Here is an 18002-nt window from a genome sequence, read left to right on the forward strand (position 1 = left end):
GTAGGTTAACTTCCGGGTAATATATAATTTATCCGAAGCTGCCAATTGCAAATTAATCTTCATTCATATCTGAATCTAGAGCAAAACTTTAAGAGCTCAAAATGGCAAATGTGGTGCACGAGCTGCGCAGGAGCCCGAGCCCTCGTCCCACCCTTTTACGTAAAAAAAAAAGCAGCTTTTCTGAAAAGTATTGAGAAGCATAACTGAAAGGGAGTCCTAGCCTTTGCCAAGCTCCTTGTGGGAAATCCGGCAAATGAACAGATGTTCTCAAGTCCTCTTTAAGATGATGTAGTCTTTAGAGACCACAAGCAGAGCCAGCCCATAAACAAAAAAGGAAATTACCGCAAGTAATTCACGCCCGACCGAGTAACTCATGACGTGCCAAGTCAATCGGAGAGAAGCGATTCCTCATCCCATCTTTTAACCACCGCTTCGCTCGAGCTCTTTACTCGGGTCGCTCTCTCTCTCTCTCTCTCGAGCGGGCGTGGAAGAAGGAGGGACGGAGGATTTCAGGCCACGGTTATGGCGGCGGCAGCGGGCGAGCCACCCATGACGTAAACGAGCTGGGTTAAAAGATAAAAGGAGGACGGTGAAATTTGACCCTTGAGCAATGACGAGAGCGCGAGCGAGAGAGCGAGAGCTCACAACAAGTAATAAAACCTTCGTCATCTCCCCCCCCCCCCCAGCTTTATTTTCTCTTCTTCCATTTTCGGTGCGCATAAAATCTCTCCCTCTCTCTCTCTCTCTCTTTCTCTCTCTCTAAAATTCTGATTTTCCTCTCTCTCCGCAGCTTCAAACCCACCAACTGCGAGTACTCACCTCTCTCCCACGCAAAAACTCTCTCTCTCTCTCTCTCTCTCTCTCGCTCGCCGGCGAAATCCTTTACTCCGCGCGCGCACTCCCCCCTACCCCCTCCGGCCTCTGATTCTCCAGCCGCTCCCCGCCCCGCAGCCCCCCGCCGCCGCCCGCCCGCCCGCCCGCGCCCGCCCCTCCCGCCCGGGGCGGGTTTTCGGTTCCTCCGCCGGTAATGCCCGCGGCGCCCCGTCGATCGCCGCTTGCTCCATTGCGAATCGCCGGGCGATTGGGAATCGGAGGCTCGATCGGACCGGGCCGTCGTTCGGCGATGCTGGTCCCTCGCTTCTAGAAGTTTCTGTAAGGCTCCCTTGCTCGTGTCGCTCTCGTGTCGGCGCTTCGCCTCCGCCGTTTGACCTAGATTATCGCTTCTTTCGTTCGCCATTGTGCCCGTCTTTTGGTTAGCAACGGAGTTCGGTCGCTTGTTTTCGGTTCGTTATAGGTTTTAGCTTCTCAATTCGATTTTGTGGACGTGTTACGTGTTTAATCTACTCTATTGAGTGATGTAAGCGCGTATCTTGCTTTGGGCAGCGTTTAGCTTTTCCTTTATGTTGTGGAAGAGCTCTGCCCATATGCACTATATACTAGTTTTTCGTATGGATGCCTGTCTAAGATATGCTGCTATTGCTTTTGGATGTGTCTTGTTAACTGTCGTTATCTGATTAGTATTTGGAAGTCATGTCCTTATTCTTGTGGCATTTGTGCTCGTGGTAGATTTTTTACGTTATTGTATTGGTCCTCGCGGTAATCGGTTAGTCATGCTTAATGTGGAAAGTAATGAAGTCATTCGAGGTATGGCCATTACATACTATATGGTAATGGTTGCCCTATTTTGCTCTCCGGACCATACTCGATCTGGAAACTGGAGCTGCATGGGCATCATGAGTGACAAGTGGTGAATATGCATTAACATGTGAGATATGTATACGAGGTCCATATTGGTTCTGTCTTCACTATCTTTGCCAAGGCATGTCATGGGAAAGCATCCGCCAAAAAGAAACGGTTCTGGAAACTGAGATTCCATTAGTTGCACTTGTCTCTTTGCAGCTTTTGCCAGTATGGATGGCAGTGGAAAGAGTCAAGACATGCTTAGGGAGTAGAATCGTCTAGCCACAGCTAGTTTTATGTCCGTGTAAATTGTTACTATGCTAATTTGTGTCACCCATTCTAAAATTGTCTACAAGAGAATTCTCTAATATCCCTTAGGATTTAAATGCTAATACCATTGTATTTTAAGCGTTTCCATTATCTAAAGACATAGTTTGTTCTCTATATAAATCCTTGTCTCTCCAATGCTATGATTGTGGATTAGGTTGGAGCATTCTCCACTTATGCCGGTCATTAGCTTATCGCTACAGTTGCTGACTTTCATATGACTCTATGTAAGGTGGATAAGCTGTAATGAGGCTCGATCCCAGGTGTAGTATCTAGGATAGGTTGGTCTTTGCGAAGTATGCCAATTTGACTCTAGAGATGCTAGCTTTTGGAATGTCAGTGCTACATGAGCAATTAGTGGTTTTCTTTAGTAGATATAATTTCTAGTACAAATATCACTACAAATAGGGAATGAGAGAATATCGCAAACATTATAGAGAATTGCCCCTTTCGGCTGAGGCATATACTTCGTTGGCTATGTGGGTAAAGCAATTCTTTATCATCAAGTTGTGTGGCGATCGTAAAGAAGAAGCTCCTTTCCCTTATCTGTTTTATGAGGCCCAAGTGGGAGAACTGTTTCCTAGAGGCATGCTATATTAGAAATTCATGCCTAAATTTTCCGCTTCATATTGAGAGCTGCTGTTTGGTTATTTACCCATTTTATAACTAGAATGCGAATGAGCTTTTATTGTTGGCTTTTGCATATTAAAAAAAATCTTAGGCTTAAACAGGGAGAAGAAAAGAATTTGTTGCGAAGGAAATAGTTTAGCTGTATGATAATATATAAATCGTTTTTTTTAATCTTTTCTCATAATGTTTACTTCTCTCTCTCTCTCTCTCTCTCTCTCTCTCTGTGCTCGTGCATGTGCGCGTGTGATATGTAGAACATTTTCCTTTTAGCTAGTGTCCCTATAGAGCATTTGCAAGGACTAGAATGGAGAGAGAAACAAATGGACCCCAACCCTCAGAGGAGTCCACCAATTAAAGGGGTTCTGGAGGTGGACTCACACAGTTTTATGCCTTAGAGCATTGGTGACTGAAATTCATAGAAAGGAAAATGGAGGTCAATGTTTAGCTATAAACTTCTTCGCTGATCAGACCTTACAGATCAAACGAAATAATTTCCGGTTTCAAGTTTTGGAGGGCATTGAACTTTTGATTTGGCAATGGCATTAAATGTATCATCCCTGAGTACCCATTGGTAATTTAAATCTCTCAAATAATGAAGTGCAAACTGCTTCGAGAGAACTTTTTAGCCTGGCAATCTCAAAATTCCATCACAAAAGGTGTTTGATTGTAGATAATATTGAGAAGTCTATTCGAATTGTAAAGGTAAAGAATAGAGCAACACTGATGAGGTGGAGAACAGTATGACTTTAAGGAAAAGGGAAGGGAGCAGAGATCTTTTAGAACCCTGGGGAAATGTGAAAACAAAAACAAGTTCTTTAGTGGAAAATAAGAAAGATCTTCAAAATTGGAGAAATTACTGCTTGAACCTATACAAAGAATTTTTCAGTAAAAAAACGATATGTCCATATGTAGAAGCAACTTGAAACCTCTATAGTGGGTCTAACTCAAATTTGCTAGATAAAGGTGTCATTTCTTTAAGGGTTGTAGAAGCAATTCAGTGTTGCAAATAATATTAAGGGGTACCAAAAGGTGCAGGGAAGCTCACTATTCGAAAGCAGGTGTTGCTATGCAGAAATTCACCCTGACCAGAATGATGTAATCACTTATGGAATATTCCTTGTTGAAACATTAATTGTTTTTTATTGCTGCGCTCCCATTTCTTCCTAGGAGGGTTTAGAGTATTCATAAGTAACATGAACTTGCTGAGTAGTTTGTCTGGGGTCTCTTTGTGATCGTAGCATTTGCCAAAGAAGTTTCTTATTGATAGTGAAAGAAGCCAGAATCGTGGTTTGAGGACGTTGATTTAGTTACTAGAAATTTAGAATTCTTTTTCGCTGATTCTAAGATTTTTAAGAAGAATAAGTCGATAAACTGTGCCATCAGATTTTATCGATAACTGTTATATTTCTGTTATCATTTGTTAATTTTTGTTCAATTGAGCTGTGCCATTATTTAATCTTTTCTATCGACCCAGTGGGTTGGTTTGTTTTGATGTGTTATCCTTTTGAAATCATCCAAAAATAAATTGCTTAGGTCTATGGCTCTACCCATACAATGTTTCTTTTTCCCCTGAAAATTGCATCAACTTAGTATATGCTTTAACACTTCTTCGAATCCTGTTTCAAGAGATAGACACTTGAGCGACACTAATTGTTTTACAGTTATACTTCCTGACTACACAGTGTTCATTTTGACATGATTTTCCTGATTTTAGGTTTCACTACATTGCTGGATGTCGAAAGATTCTAAAGGTTTAGTATTTCATCTATTGCAAGAAATCCAATGGTTTTGAAAGTTGCTTCTCAAATGTCTGGGGATCTTTCACCTTCTGATTATGCAAGTGATCCTGAAGACAAGGAATTTAGTGATGATGATGATGATGATCGCAACCATAAGCATCGACGACGGGAAACACGTTCTCAGTCTTCTGACAAAGATGCTCTGGAGCACAATATAGCAAGGTCGTACAGAAAGCACAACAAACCTTTTGATAATGGACACATGTTTAGAGAAAACGAAACACAAGATAGTCAGTCCTGGAAAAACTATAATGCAGTTTCTTCAGAGAGAGATTTTTCTACTAAGTTTGAAAAACGTCACCCCGGTTCTGTTTCACTACCCCGAGGTCCTTTGGACTTGAATCCGAGAGTTAGGGCAAACCAAACCTTCTCTGGTAATTCTGGTCCTGGTAGAGGAAGAGGAAGGGACTCTGGTGCATGGAACCATCGGGATGCTAGGTTTAACTCCGTTGATATTGCTAGTCAGGTAATGCAGAGGGGGTCCATTCGACCGAGCCTATTTCCTGGAAGGGGTTTGCCAGGTGCTTCAAATGCACAAAATGCATCCTGGGGTGCGTATGGATTGATCCCTGGTGTACCGAGTGGTGGTCTAGATGCACTCAATTCTGTTGGCCTGCAAGGTGCGTTTAGGCCCCCTATAAGTACTTCATTGGGTATAGCTATTCCTCGGCAGAGATGTAGAGACTTTGAGGAACGTGGATTTTGTCTGAGAGGAGACATGTGCCCTATGGAGCATGGTGTCAACCGTATTGTTGTGGAAGATGTACAGGTATCTCCTCTTATCAAAACCTGCATAGTGGTCTGGTAAAGCATTTAAATATAATTGAACCGTTGATAAGGCTTAAATCTGAAAACTTACTGATTAAATCTGAAATCTGGTCCATCTTTGGTTGCTATCCACGAAGTTACTTCTAGGATGCACTAGATTTATGATGGAATATTTTATTTTCAATATTGTGGCTTTTCCCTCTATGCTAGTCCAGCATTATATCAAGGTCATGGGCCATCCATACACACTAGTTGATCATTCTTATTTTTGGCCTAAATGATGTGCACACCTTTGTTGATGCCTCAAGCTAAGTAAATATGTATAACGTTTCCACTGCCAAAGAAAAAAGAACAGAATCGAAGAGGTGCTCAAACAAGTTTTATTCTTGTAGATTCACAAAGGAATTAAGAAGAAAAGAAAGGTGACTGGCATACTCAGTTTATTCTGTTGATCTTTTACAGTTTGTGCATTGACTCTTGAATCTGGTTTCAAGGGGCATTCATGATGATTAAGCTGCTTTCTGATCTTTCAATAAGTCAGCTAATGATTGATGATGGTACTTGAGGTCTGCCTGGAGGCCAACTGAAAAGAACTTTTTGCAAGTAGATGTTTCTCTTTCTGATCATGCTGTCCGTTGGTTTAAGGTCAAGTTACTAGTCGTCTAGGTTGCCCAGCACACAGTGGAATGTCCTTAGCTATTTCATGTCATCAAATGGAAGTGGAGATACTTTTGCTTTTCCTTAAAGGTGCTAGAGTTAGGTTTGATGCTTTGCAGGTATCATTTTCATTTTATATGGAAGTTGCTGAAGTATTTTCTTTTCATTTTACAGAGTCTCTCCCAGTTTAACCTCCCTGTTTCACTGCCAAGTGCGCACTTGCTTGGACCGTCTGCTTTACCTGGACCCATACCTTCTGGCAGTGCTTCTTCAACCTCGTTGATGAATAACAAAGGACCACAAGGCAAAAGTGGTAAACATGGAATGTCTGATGATAGTTTGGTATTAAATTCTGCATACTCTGCTGCTGCTAATGTTGTTGGAGCCGATCTATACGATCCTGATCAGCCACTTTGGAGTAATAATGGTCCCGAAGGATCTTCGCCGTTAGCTCTACATTCATCCCAGGCTGATGAAACTGAATCCTCGTTTAATCATGATTTCTCTTATCGTCGTGTCAAGAAAGCTGCTGATATTGACCACCAAAATAGGGGTGCTGGGCTTTCTGTTGCTTCACAGAATCCAACTTCATCTGTTTGGGGTAGAATTAGAAACTCAAAAGTTAAAATGAATTCGAAAGGTGAAACTGATGCTAAATCTAGTACTTCTGATTTGGTGGGAGATGAAATGAAGGAAAAGCAGGAAGCATCAGCCAGTCTTATAGCTAGCTCCCATCATGGAAAGCAGATCGCTGGGGAGGATAAGAGCTCTAAAGCTATAGATTCATCTCAAAAAACACAATCTGACGCAATGCGTTTTGTGCGGAAACCAACTCAGAAGGCAACGCGTACTCTATTTGTTAATGGCATTCCTCAGAGAAGCAACAAAAGGGAGGCTCTTCTTTCTCATTTCCAAAAGTTTGGGGAGATCATTGATATCTACATACCGATAAATAGTGAGAGGGCTTTTGTTCAATTTTCGAAAAGGGAAGAGGCAGAGGCTGCTCTAAAGGCACCTGATGCTGTAATGGGCAATCGCTTCATTAAGCTGTGGTGGGCTAATCGCGATAGCATTCCTGATGATGGCATAAGTAGTGCGAGTAGTGCATCTTTGACTCCCCATGGTGGGACAGCCGGTTCAGTTCCCGCCGGTCTGTCCATTACCAATAGAACAAAAGATAACATACAATCAGCTCCCTTGAAAGCTATTGATATTCCTGTAGCAGAATCCGCCCTTCCATCCTCTGATCAATCTAAGCCTCTTACTCCAAATGGCTCCAAGGGTACACCTCCTTTGCAAAAGAAATTGGAGAGTTTAGAACAGTTGAAGGAAGAGCTTCGCAAGAAGCAAGAAATGCTGGACCGGAAGCGCAACGACTTCAAACGTCAGTTGGACAAACTTCAGAAACAAGTGCGCTTCTATCTGTTTTACTTTATGCTGTCTTTCATTCTCCAATCAAGATGACATATTTCATCATGCTTTTGTGTCTAATATTTACTTTTAGATATTGCATTTTTGTGGGTAATTTGTTTTCTACTTGGTGATTCTGAATTCAGGTTTTGGATCCTAGTCGCTAACTTTATGCTTAGTGTAATCATTATGTTGGATAGCTTATATGAAGACTAAGGGGTGTTCTTGTCTGGACCAAGAGGTGGTATTAAAGAGAGTTTGTGTATTCTCTGTTTGTATGTAATGATTTACATTTCATTGATGTCTCTTACTATGTAGTCCTCATGGATTGGATCTCAACACGGCCTCCTTGTAATGAAATTAAAAGTGAAAATAGCAACAGGTTAAGACCTTGTACGATGAGGGCCACTTTTGGCTCTGGTCCACTACTGGGGTTTCTAGGAAGGGGAACTATGTTATTAGAGGCAAAAGGAGAATAGGAGTATGATGACTTCCTTGAGCAGTTGTGGAAATTATGAAACTATGACGTGAAAAAAGCACCCCAAAGAAAACAGCTAAGGCAACATGTTTCAGGAGAATAGAGCAGCTTGTGTTAGCCTGAAGCAGTTGAGAGTTAAAGGAGCAATGGTAGAGTAAATGAGTCTGCCATGTCACATAAGACAGGTTCAAACTTTGTAAAACAACCTGTGTACCTAACGAGTCTCTTTTTAGCTGAACAATAAAAAAAAACGAGTCTCTTCTTTGGCGTTTTAGTTTTTACCAGAATTCTTTTACAAGGTTGTGAGCAATTATAGCAAAGTGTTTTTGGCATGCATAATGTACACTTCTACACATATGAAGCAGAATGAATAAGGTGCACGTGCAATCTTCCGCTTACTTCAGTAAACCGAATGCCCTTGTGGTCTTTGCTCTCACTGGACTCTGTTTAAAGAAATAGATTGTGTTGGAGATTTGCGGATATCTTAGATGAAATTTGACGCTCTTAAGAAGTTGAATAGTCTCAGTCGAACTTACCAGATAACTTGTGTTGGCTCATCCCTCTGTTGAGTGCATGTCACTTCTCAGTCAGAGTTGGGAACTCAGGATTTTGAAATACGTTGGTTCCTTCATCCTCTCTTGTGTACCCTTTGCAGACTTCCGGAGTCAAGGGTGAGGTAATTGCTGAGCAAGCTGCTAAGCGACAGAAGTTGGGATTGGGGGCTGATGCTGCAGGGGCTGTGACCCCCAGATCTTCTGATGTTGCTGCTGTGACTGAGAGGTCCTCCGCTACAGCTGATGCAATGGCATCATCAAATGATGAAGTCATGGACAATGAGAACAAGTTAGTGGAGGGTGCTACACAGGATAGTCGTGATATAACCTCATTAACATCAACAGAAGGTTCTAGTAGCATGAAACAGCAGAATTTGTCAGTGACCCCTGCTGGCTTTTCTTTTATACATAGATACAAACTTGACAACCGTCCGACAACATTTAAAGTTCTACCACCATTTCCGACTGGTTTTGCAAGTGTGAGTCTCTCTCTCTCTCTCTCTCTCTCTCTCTCTCTCTCTCTCTCTCTCACACACACGCACACACGCACGCACGCACCCACCTCCCCGTGCAACTAGGTGGGCGAGTTCATGTTGACGAGTTAGCAATAGAGAATTATTAGTATGACTTGAGAAAGCGTACAATGGTAGAATTGTGGCCATAATTTCACTTGTAAGGGGTGTTGTAAAGAGAAGGAAATTTGCTCGCTTCCTTAACGACTTCACTTTTAATAAATTTCTCTCTTTTATTTTTTTCTGTTGGGGAGAAAATAATGGAATGGTAGCACAGGGAGTGCTTTGTTTGAGTTTGCAGTTCCAGGATAGTCCTTTGGGATATTCTATTCGTTCTGTGTGCTTTAATTAGGTAATTTCGTGCGCCAGAGTAATTTCTAAGTGAACTATATTTGATTACACACACATCAGGTCTCTGCTTTGAAGGAACACTTTTCGTCTTTTGGTGATCTTGCTATTGTGGAGCTAGAACATGTGGAAGGTCAGGATGATATTAATGGATCGGAGACATTGAAAACTGTCTCTGCTCATATTGGTTTCGTAACTCGCCATTCAGCAGAGAAGGCATTTGCAAATGGAAAGTGCTGGCAAGGCCATAATTTGCAGTTTGCATGGTCGTCAACAGTGTCCAGCAATGATATGCGTGATCAAAGAGCATCTGCTCATACTGAGCCATCAACCATTCATTCTGCAGGTAAAGAGTCGCACATTTCGTTGCAGGAACCTGGAAATGGGGATGCTGAATGTTCAGAAAGACAGGGAGATGACGAAAATATTGACGCAGCTGAAGTTTCTCGGCCTAATCCATCATTGGGATCTGCCGAGGAAGGGTCACACGAATCGCCCGAGAGGTGATCAAAAGTGAGTTGGGTTCTCTTGTTTCCATGTACAGTAAGGTAAAATTTTAAGATATTGAGCGGTATATTGGATATGCTGCTTAGGCGAATGGCTAAAATGGGATTTTCCAATAGTTTCTCATTTCATCCATTGGATTGTAACAAGGGAATTTTGGATGCCTCGTTAGTTGTTTAACAAATGTTGTTTTATCTCTAAACTTTAAAGTTCAAGGACCGGAGAGAGAAATCTCTTTTGAAATTAGCAATACAAAGTGGAAAAAAAAAAGTACTTTTGGAACAATTATCATGCCCTCGCTTCATATTTGGGTTCTCTGTCGTGCTGCACTTGTTAGTGTAAAACCTCGAAAGCTTGGCCGAAAGATTACAACCCCTCATTGTATGTTGCCCTGATCACTGAAGGCGGCGAAGTTGAGAGTTATCTTGAGTTGGCCTCAATGCCAGTGATCTTTGAATGAAGCTGTTCCTTTTATTTTTGTCTTGCCAAGCAATTCTTTCTTCGGTTACCGAAAGTAAAAGCTCTTCATTGGTTTTATGGGTAAATGCTAGGTCCATAGGAGCGACGATGAATTCCGTCCGTGTGGCTCAGGAATTTTTTATCCATTGAGGAACTCCTTGAGATAATGATCTACCTTTCTGTTCAACAATCATCTTTTTATCTTTGCCTAAAGAAAATCATTGGTGGTGCGATTTAGGTTGTTTGGGCTATATGTTTAGATCCAATATCAGAACTGAAGTAGCGCTTCTCGGAGGGTGTTTCTTCCTTCCCCTTGAGTATATGATAGAACTTCGTTCTTTCACCGAAAAGGTACGACTTAGAAGACCCAAAACCTCTGCAGGAAATTTATCGACGACCCGTTCTACTCCTCCATTTTGCGGCCAGTCTCGTTCTGATACGTCATAGTGATGCATGGTCTCTTTCGTATGATGCGCGGGTGGGTTTGGATGTCATTGAAGAAATTAAGAAATTGGCGTCATGAGAATCGGTCTTTTGCTTTCCCGCCATCGTCCCTCACTGAGTTCGAACCAATCTGATATAGCTGCGTCCGCTGACATTTTTTACTTACGATTTCCTGATAGATAGCGTACCTATATACTCAGGTGCTATATTATTTTTTTATCTTCCATATCTTGGAAAGCAAATTAACATTGCAAGCCAGAAGCTGGAGGGAGAAGCTTGAGCAGTCTGCTTCTAAATTTTGTTTTCAAGTTCTGCATGTTGAGACCGACTTTTGATGCGATGTAGCTTACAATATGGAAAGTCAAAAAGTAAGAAGCCTTTTGTATGTCGGACTGGAATTTTTCTTTTTCATATGAAGCTGCTGCGTTCGAGCCTCCTAGGAAACATCGTTGCTGGGGGAGGCAATAGGACCAATGGCGACAATACAAGGACCCAAAAAGCACCAAACCAAACACAGCATGTATGATCAGGTGATCTTAACGAGACATGATCGAACCCTTCTTCAGGTTGACATAAATGAACCTGCAATGCCATCACCACCCCGACATAACAAGCATTGAAATCCTCAGCTAAAGAATTACTCATTCCAAATTACCAACTCTCCAGACTACTGCCAGAACCCTTTGATCATTAAGTACCATTCTATGCAAATAGGAGGAAAGGAAATTGTAATAAGAACACGGATTTGTTTAAGCTCGAACTCCACATGTAGCCCCGGGCAAGCTTAGTGGGTAACATATAATTTACCTTGACCACTGATGTTCTATTTCCTTGAGAAGTCTATTCGAGGCATCAGTTGAGTTAAAGCGTTGCTGTCACCGATGTACCTGCCCACTTGGATATCTTCAAAAACAATTCATGTACTACAGTTCCCGGATATGCAGCCAAAGACTTAAAACTGGAAGAAAAAATACCCATTTCGGCAATCTTTGAAGTACTGCCTCATGCATCACCTCAGGAACAAACTGTCATTTCTCCAGAGGAGGTTCTGCTTCTTTCAGTTTTAACGAAAAATCTTAGTGATATTACCTGCACTCAAGAAGTTTGCAGCTTCACTAATCACCAATCTGATCCCACTAAGCACTGACCCACCTGTTCGGCTGCTCCATTCACACCAACTTCTCACAAAGTCTGTCCCCAGGAAGGCTGCTTAATGAGCCACAGCAGCCTTGCGTATACCACGATTATATGCTTGCATGATTGACTATTCGGCACAAAGCCTTTCTTTAAAATTCTGTCCTTTAGAGCCGTCAGCTTAGCCACATCCCCTTCAGCACCAACACTACCGATTAGAATATTGTAAGTCAGGGTCTTGAACCTGAAATTTCAAAACTCTGGGAAGGCTGTTTGGCTGCTTCATCCATACCAACTCCTTGCACAGTCCTCAGGAAGGTTGCTTACGAGCCATAACCGCATTTCGTATCCCATCAATTATATGTTTGCATGATTGGCTGTTTGGCACAAAGCCCATCTTCAGGATTCTGTCCTGTAGAGCCATCAGCTTAGCCGCATCCCTTTCCTCACCAACAGTCATGATTAGAGCATTGTAACTCTCAGAGTCTTGAATGTGAAATTTCGCAGAAAAGAGACCTAACAAAGATTCGGCTCTATCGACATTTTTTTCCTTACAATACCCACATATTAATGCCCTGCATATATCTAGATCAGGTGAAACTCTACCTTTATCCATTTCTTCCATCAATGCTTCACTCTCCTCGCTTCTTCCTGTTCTGCATAAGCAGCAGATAAGAGCTCTGTATACTTCAAGATCAGGTTTCATGTTCTTGCAGACCATTTCATCTTTCAGAAGTAGTGCCTCATTGGCACCATCACACTTGCAGAAAGACTCTATAAGCTTTTTATACATATGCAAAGTGGGGATATAACCATCCTTTGATATACCATCAAGAAAATTCTTAGCTGCAAAGGGTCGATTCTCTCGGCAAAGGGAATCTATTAGATGATCGTAGATTTCATAGGAAATGGTACACCCAAATCTCCTAAGCTCCACAACCCAATTCAGAGCAGAAACCAAACTTCCCTTGTTCTCATATCCTTCAACAAGAACAAGGCAAGTGAAATCATCAGGGCAGATCCCTCTTCCAATCATCTCATGCAACAACAGCCTCGACTCCTGCATCTTCGATTCCTTGCAATAACCAAGTATGAGAGTGTTATACGTCTTAATATCCGGAGTCAGCCCCCTATTCACCATCTGATGAAAGAGCTTATGAGCCTCCCTGACCTTCCCTATCCTACAAAGCCCGTTGATTAAGGCCGTGTGCGTGATCAAATCCGGCACAAACCCTCTGAGAAACATAATCCTATACAAGTAAAATGCATCCTCTAACCTCTCTTTCTTGCAGTAACTATATATCAAGGTATTATAGGTCACAATATCCGGCTCGAATCCTTCTTCTTCCATCTTCTCCAAGAACTCATACACCATACTGATATCTCCTTCCTCGCACAAGACATTGGTCAAAATATTGAAGGTGTGCGAATTCGGGTGTATCCCGACTCTCCCCATCACTCCATAAACTTGCCAACACTCCTTAATGCAATTCAACCTCAACAATTTATGCAGAAGGAAATTGCAAGAAATCACACTAGGGACGAAACCTGCCTCTGTCGCCTTCCTAAATGCCCCTCGACCTCCCTCGACCATCCCCATTTTCAAGTAAGCCTTGATGAGCATGTCGAAAACAACCGGGTCCCAATTACAGCCCTCGCTAGACAAGAGCAAAGCTCCGAAAACATCCCCGTCGGGAGCCACGACATCCTCAGCCACCTCAACCAACTCGGTCAGCAACTTCATTGCCTGAGGAAACTGTCTGGACCAAGCCACGATGTGGATCGCGAGGCAATAGTTGCGAGCGCTGAGCCTGAGACCCAGATCATCCTTGACCCAATTGAAGAAAGCGAGAGCCGAGGCGTGATCAGATTGGCATCTCAGCAGAACCCGCGAGATTTCGTCGCTACCCAGATGAGAAAGGAGCGATCTTAGTTCGTTACGCAGGAGCGCGAGGTGGGGATTCGGGTTCTTGAGGGACGAGCAGATGAGGTCGACCAGCTTGCCGGGGTTTTGGGTCTCGGAAAGCAAGTTGTAGAGGGGGCTCAAGACTGGTTTTTTGGGAGAATTCTGCAGAGCCTGGAGGGATGAAGAAGAAGAAGAAGAAGACGACGACGACGACGACGATACGAAAAGGGATGTGCAGGAGAACGATGCAAGAGGAGGGGGCGTTCTGAGATGGCCATGAGATGCTAAACGGGTTGACCTTCTGAGAACTTTGTTGATCGAATCAAGGTGAGTTCGATTCATCAGTAATCGGGGGAAAGAGAGAGAGAGAGAGAGTATGTCTGATAATGTCGGAAGGACTGTTCCCGCCGGCGGTCGGAGGACTTCCGAGGGGTGTAAACAGCGAAACCAAACAGCGTTTTTGGGGAAATTCACCAATTTTTACAACGTGCCACACTTCCAAAATTTTGAGGGAAAATGTAATTCTTCCCGACTAATATATATATGATTGAATACTTTTATTAAAGTGATTGGTCTAATGGTAAGTGAGTAACAATACCAAAGCGTCGCCTTTCGATTCACGTCATGACCAAAATCTCTGTATGATTTTGTGCTGCATCGCCTTGTTGTAAGACATACCTTTTGTGGATAAAGAAATATGGAGATCACAGTGAAAAGTTTTAAGCTGCTTGTGTTGTTAGAAGGCTGACACTGTGTATGAACTCTTCAAAGACCCCCTTTCCCTTTTCTTTCTTTTTCAATTTGGCATCAAAGCTCCCAAGTAAGATGGAACAGAAGATTGCACTTTTGAGACAGAGGGGGAGAGATTATAGTAACTTGAATTGAAATACTTCATTCCTCAAATTAATCATACTTTGCTTCATCCTATGTACATACTCCTTACAACCAATGCCCCTTTATTTGGCAAAAAAATATTACTGGAGATAAATCCCATGAAAATGAAGTTTAGGTAAATATAATGTCAATGGAGTCATTCTCTAAAACAAGTACTCCACCGCACTTGACAAGCTCGAAGAACCCGGCCACGGCACTTGGGTCACCACCATCTGCCCTTCGTACTCGAACCCCACGCGCGTTCCGTCGACCCGGCACTCCCTCGGCCTCTCCGACGCGAACACCCTGAACTCCCCTCCTCCTCTCACCTCGACCTCCGCCCGTCCCTCCCCGTACTCCACGCCGCGGATCGCCCCGCCGGCGTTCAGCATGTTCACCAGCCCAATCGGCGCAAACTGCACGGTCCTTGCGCCCCCGGCCGCCGACCGCCTCAGCTCCTTGATCGGAGAGACGGTGATGAGCTCGAACTGGAACGGCTCGAGCGAGATGTTGAGGCTCTCGGAGGGCTTCGACAGGACAAGCCTCTTGGACTGGGACAGGTAGAGGGCGAAGACGCGGACCCCATCGACGGAGATTGGGGACTCGCCAGCGCTCCACTCGATGTCGGCGGGGTTGGTAGTGCAGGCGACGGCGTGGGAGAACCGGGAGGCGCACTTGTTGCGGCGGGACTCGCGGCACCAACCGCCGCCTTGGCAGTTGAAGACTCCGATAACTCCCGTGTACTGTCGCAAAAGGTTCAATTTTTTTAGCATACAATAGTAAAAATAAGATGAACTGCACTATACTTGCATGAGAAATTCATGGCGAAGAGTCAAGTAATGCTCACTTTGTTCAAGTTCCAAATCTTGAGCATGGTCTTGCCATCATGGAGAGGGTCTACGAAGAGGCAGTCTCGGGTCGGGAGGGCGTAATGCTCGCACCGCAGGATCGAGCCATCCGGCAACACCAGTTGCCTGAGCAGCTCGAAGTCGTGCTTCCCGACCGAGTCGCTTATGTAAATCGGGCCGCCCGAGATCGCGCGAGAAGCGGCATGGAACAGAGCGCAAGGATGCGTGGACTGGAACATGTCCCAGTCCGGGTGGATGAAGTTGCCCATCCACAGGCTGTTGTAGGCGCAGTGCACCATATGGCACCCTTGGAGCCAGAACGTGCCGTTCGGGTCGCCGGACGGGTCGGTGCACCAGAAATCGTCGCCTGTCGGAAAAAAAAAAAGATGCATCGCACAACACCATTAGAGAGAGCCGTCACACAAGTGCCTCGTCACACGAAAAATTCGCCGCGTCCCGAGCGAGACTCACCGACACGGCCGAGCGAGATCGCCTCCGTCCCGAGGAACATGAAGTCGTTGCAGTGCTCCATGCTGGCGATCACCCCGTTGCCATTGAAATGCTTCCTCACCGAAGCCGTCAGGGCCTTGTAGTACGCCTTCGCGAGCTCCACCCTTCCGCCATAGTCCTCACACAGCATCTCCAGCAACTGTTCAAGCACATCGATCAGACAAAAAAGAAAGAAAGAAAAAAAAAACAAACAGGAGATGAAGATCTGCTATACAAGATCAAACGACAGGACAAGTGTCGTCGTACGGGAAACATCCTGGAAAGGTTCGGAAACCGGATAAACTTGTAGAAAACTCCAATGGATGAGAAGGAGATAACGTTGCCGTCCAAATCAAACCGAGTTAGTCAAGTCAACTTGGCAGAGCCAAAAAGTCAAAAGTAACCGAAAGAACCATCTAAACGGTGGAGTCTGTTTTGTCCTACTTTAAAGATAAAGCCAAGACGTGGAAAGAAAACGACCCAGATCTGCAGTTCGTTTCTACGTTCTTCCATGTGTATCAACATCAACAACACGTAAATCATATTAAGATAGATAAATCAAGAAAAGGTTGGAAGGGCCACTTACGTGAATGACGTCCACCTTCACGCCGTCGATCCCAACCGACTCCAGGTGCGAGTGAAGGCCCTCGTACATCCGTTCGACCAGCTCCGGCGGGACCAACCCCACCCCGTTGTTCACGATCTTGTCGACGGCGAGATCTTCCATCGTCGTCTCAAGCCCCGGCGACAGTTCGGGCTTCACCACACTCGACTCGGGCAGGCCCGGCGCGCCGGGCCTGAGACCGCCCCAGTACCCGCACAGCGCGTGCCACACGTACACGTAGTCCACGCTCCCGAACTCCTCCTTCAGGTCCTGGACGAAGGCCCTCATGCCGTTACCCCTCGGGCTCACGTAGTCCCTGAACTTGTGATTCTCCTGGAACTTGAGGAGCCGGCATGGCATCTGCTCGCCCGCCACCGCGTGGTTCATGCCCTCCTTCGTGACCGGGTCCTCGTCGTGGCTGATGGACTGCCACCCGTCGTCGATCAGGACGAGCCCGGGCGGGCACCCGCCCTCCACCAGGCCCTTGACCCCGTCCCATATCCCCTCCGGGTGCACCGTGAGGTAAAACGCATCCCACGTGCACCACCCGAACTTGTCCACTATCCCGGGCGGGGTCTTCTCTTCGAGGAGCTTGAACGTGCCCAAGTGGTCCCTCGCTACTTTGATTGCGTCCTTGACGAGGGCAAAAGGGTCGTCCCCCGCATGCATGTAGAGCGCCGCCCTGAACCCGGCGGCCGTGACCTTCGTGGACCCGCTCTCCACGCACAGGTCCACGAAGTCATCCGGACCGGGCTGGATGGAGGCCCGGAAGGACCCCTCCAGGAGGGGCAGCAGGAGGACGTACGGGCGGGCCGGTCCGGACTCGAACCCCTCGTCGTCGTCGGACCTGTCGAGGATGACCATCTGGGTCTCGTGCTCCAGGTCGCGGCCGTTGGTGCCGACCCAGTGGGTGGTCCACCAGACCTTGAACCGGAATATGCTCATGAACCGGATGCCCCGGAGCTTGCCAATGGAGGCGACATGGCGGCTTCCGGGTTTGGCGGTGTCGAACCCGACGAAGCAGCCCGAGGCATGGTGAGCCGAGGGGCTGGCCGTGACGTTCGGGGGGACCTCAGAGAGAATGACATGCCCATTGGCCAGGAAGTTGGATTCCTCCAGAGTGATCACGGAGCCGGCGCAACCATTGACAAGGGTGGTCACATCAGAGCCGGCTTTGCTCAAGCTTGGAGCCATTTTGATTCTCGAAACAAACAAAAACCGAAAGCTCGTAGCCGAGAGAGCGAAAGAAGAAGACAGAAACGGGCAGATTTGCAGGCAGCAGCCAAAGAATCACGAAAGAACAACGGCTTTGTTTTTACACAGAAACGAAACGTCGGAAGAAGTAAAGGAAGTAAGAATCTTTTGGAGCGATTTGGGGGAAAAAGATTTGCGTTCTGGATGGAAACTAGCCTTGAGTTTTATGTTCTGCGATGCTCGGAAGCAGGAGGCAAGCGACCTCATTTATAGGGGAAGCCATGGATGGATGGGGGGCGACCTTGGACGGCGAGGTGGTTGGTTCCCAGTTTGTGGAAGTTGGTTTGATTTGTCTTCTTCTTCTAGACTGAATAAAATAATACA

The 18002-nt window shown here is 45.2% G+C and overlaps 3 protein-coding genes and 1 long non-coding RNA gene across 4 annotated transcripts; 1 reads left to right on the forward strand and 3 right to left on the reverse strand.

Moving 5' to 3' along the window:
* Positions 1-771: 771 nt before the first annotated feature.
* Positions 772-4494, reverse strand: LOC130138805 (uncharacterized). Its single transcript, XR_008817079.1, has 2 exons — positions 4359-4494; positions 772-1158 (listed from the first exon to the last, which is right to left on the reverse strand). It is a non-coding gene; the product is annotated as an uncharacterized LOC130138805 (long non-coding RNA).
* On the forward strand, positions 4420-9869 carry LOC115672684 (zinc finger CCCH domain-containing protein 41). The gene is given in 5 exon segments (XM_030594572.2): positions 4420-5205; positions 6036-7271; positions 8405-8782; positions 9227-9475; positions 9477-9869. Coding segments are annotated over 5 exon segments (2853 nt in total). The 3' UTR covers positions 9681-9869.
* A 1308-nt stretch (positions 9870-11177) lies between these two features.
* On the reverse strand, positions 11178-13952 carry LOC115672849 (pentatricopeptide repeat-containing protein At5g40400). Its single transcript, XM_030594815.2, has one exon. It carries the CDS (start codon positions 13950-13952, stop codon positions 12015-12017), a length of 1938 nt encoding a protein of 645 aa, XP_030450675.2. The 3' UTR covers positions 11178-12014.
* Positions 13953-14476: 524 nt separating this feature from the next.
* LOC115672891 (probable galactinol--sucrose galactosyltransferase 5) lies at positions 14477-17798 on the reverse strand. Its single transcript, XM_030594882.2, has 4 exons — positions 16407-17798; positions 15803-15980; positions 15331-15698; positions 14477-15226 (listed from the first exon to the last, which is right to left on the reverse strand). Exons 1-4 carry the CDS (start codon positions 17616-17618, stop codon positions 14648-14650), a joined length of 2337 nt encoding a protein of 778 aa, XP_030450742.2. The 5' UTR covers positions 17619-17798; the 3' UTR covers positions 14477-14647.
* Between the last annotated feature and the right edge of the window lie 204 nt (positions 17799-18002).

This window comes from Syzygium oleosum, unplaced genomic scaffold (assembly GCF_021117445.2).
Source record: "Syzygium oleosum isolate NSW1041296 unplaced genomic scaffold, Sole_v2.1 Sole_v2.08, whole genome shotgun sequence".
NCBI lineage: Eukaryota > Viridiplantae > Streptophyta > Magnoliopsida > Myrtales > Myrtaceae > Syzygium > Syzygium oleosum.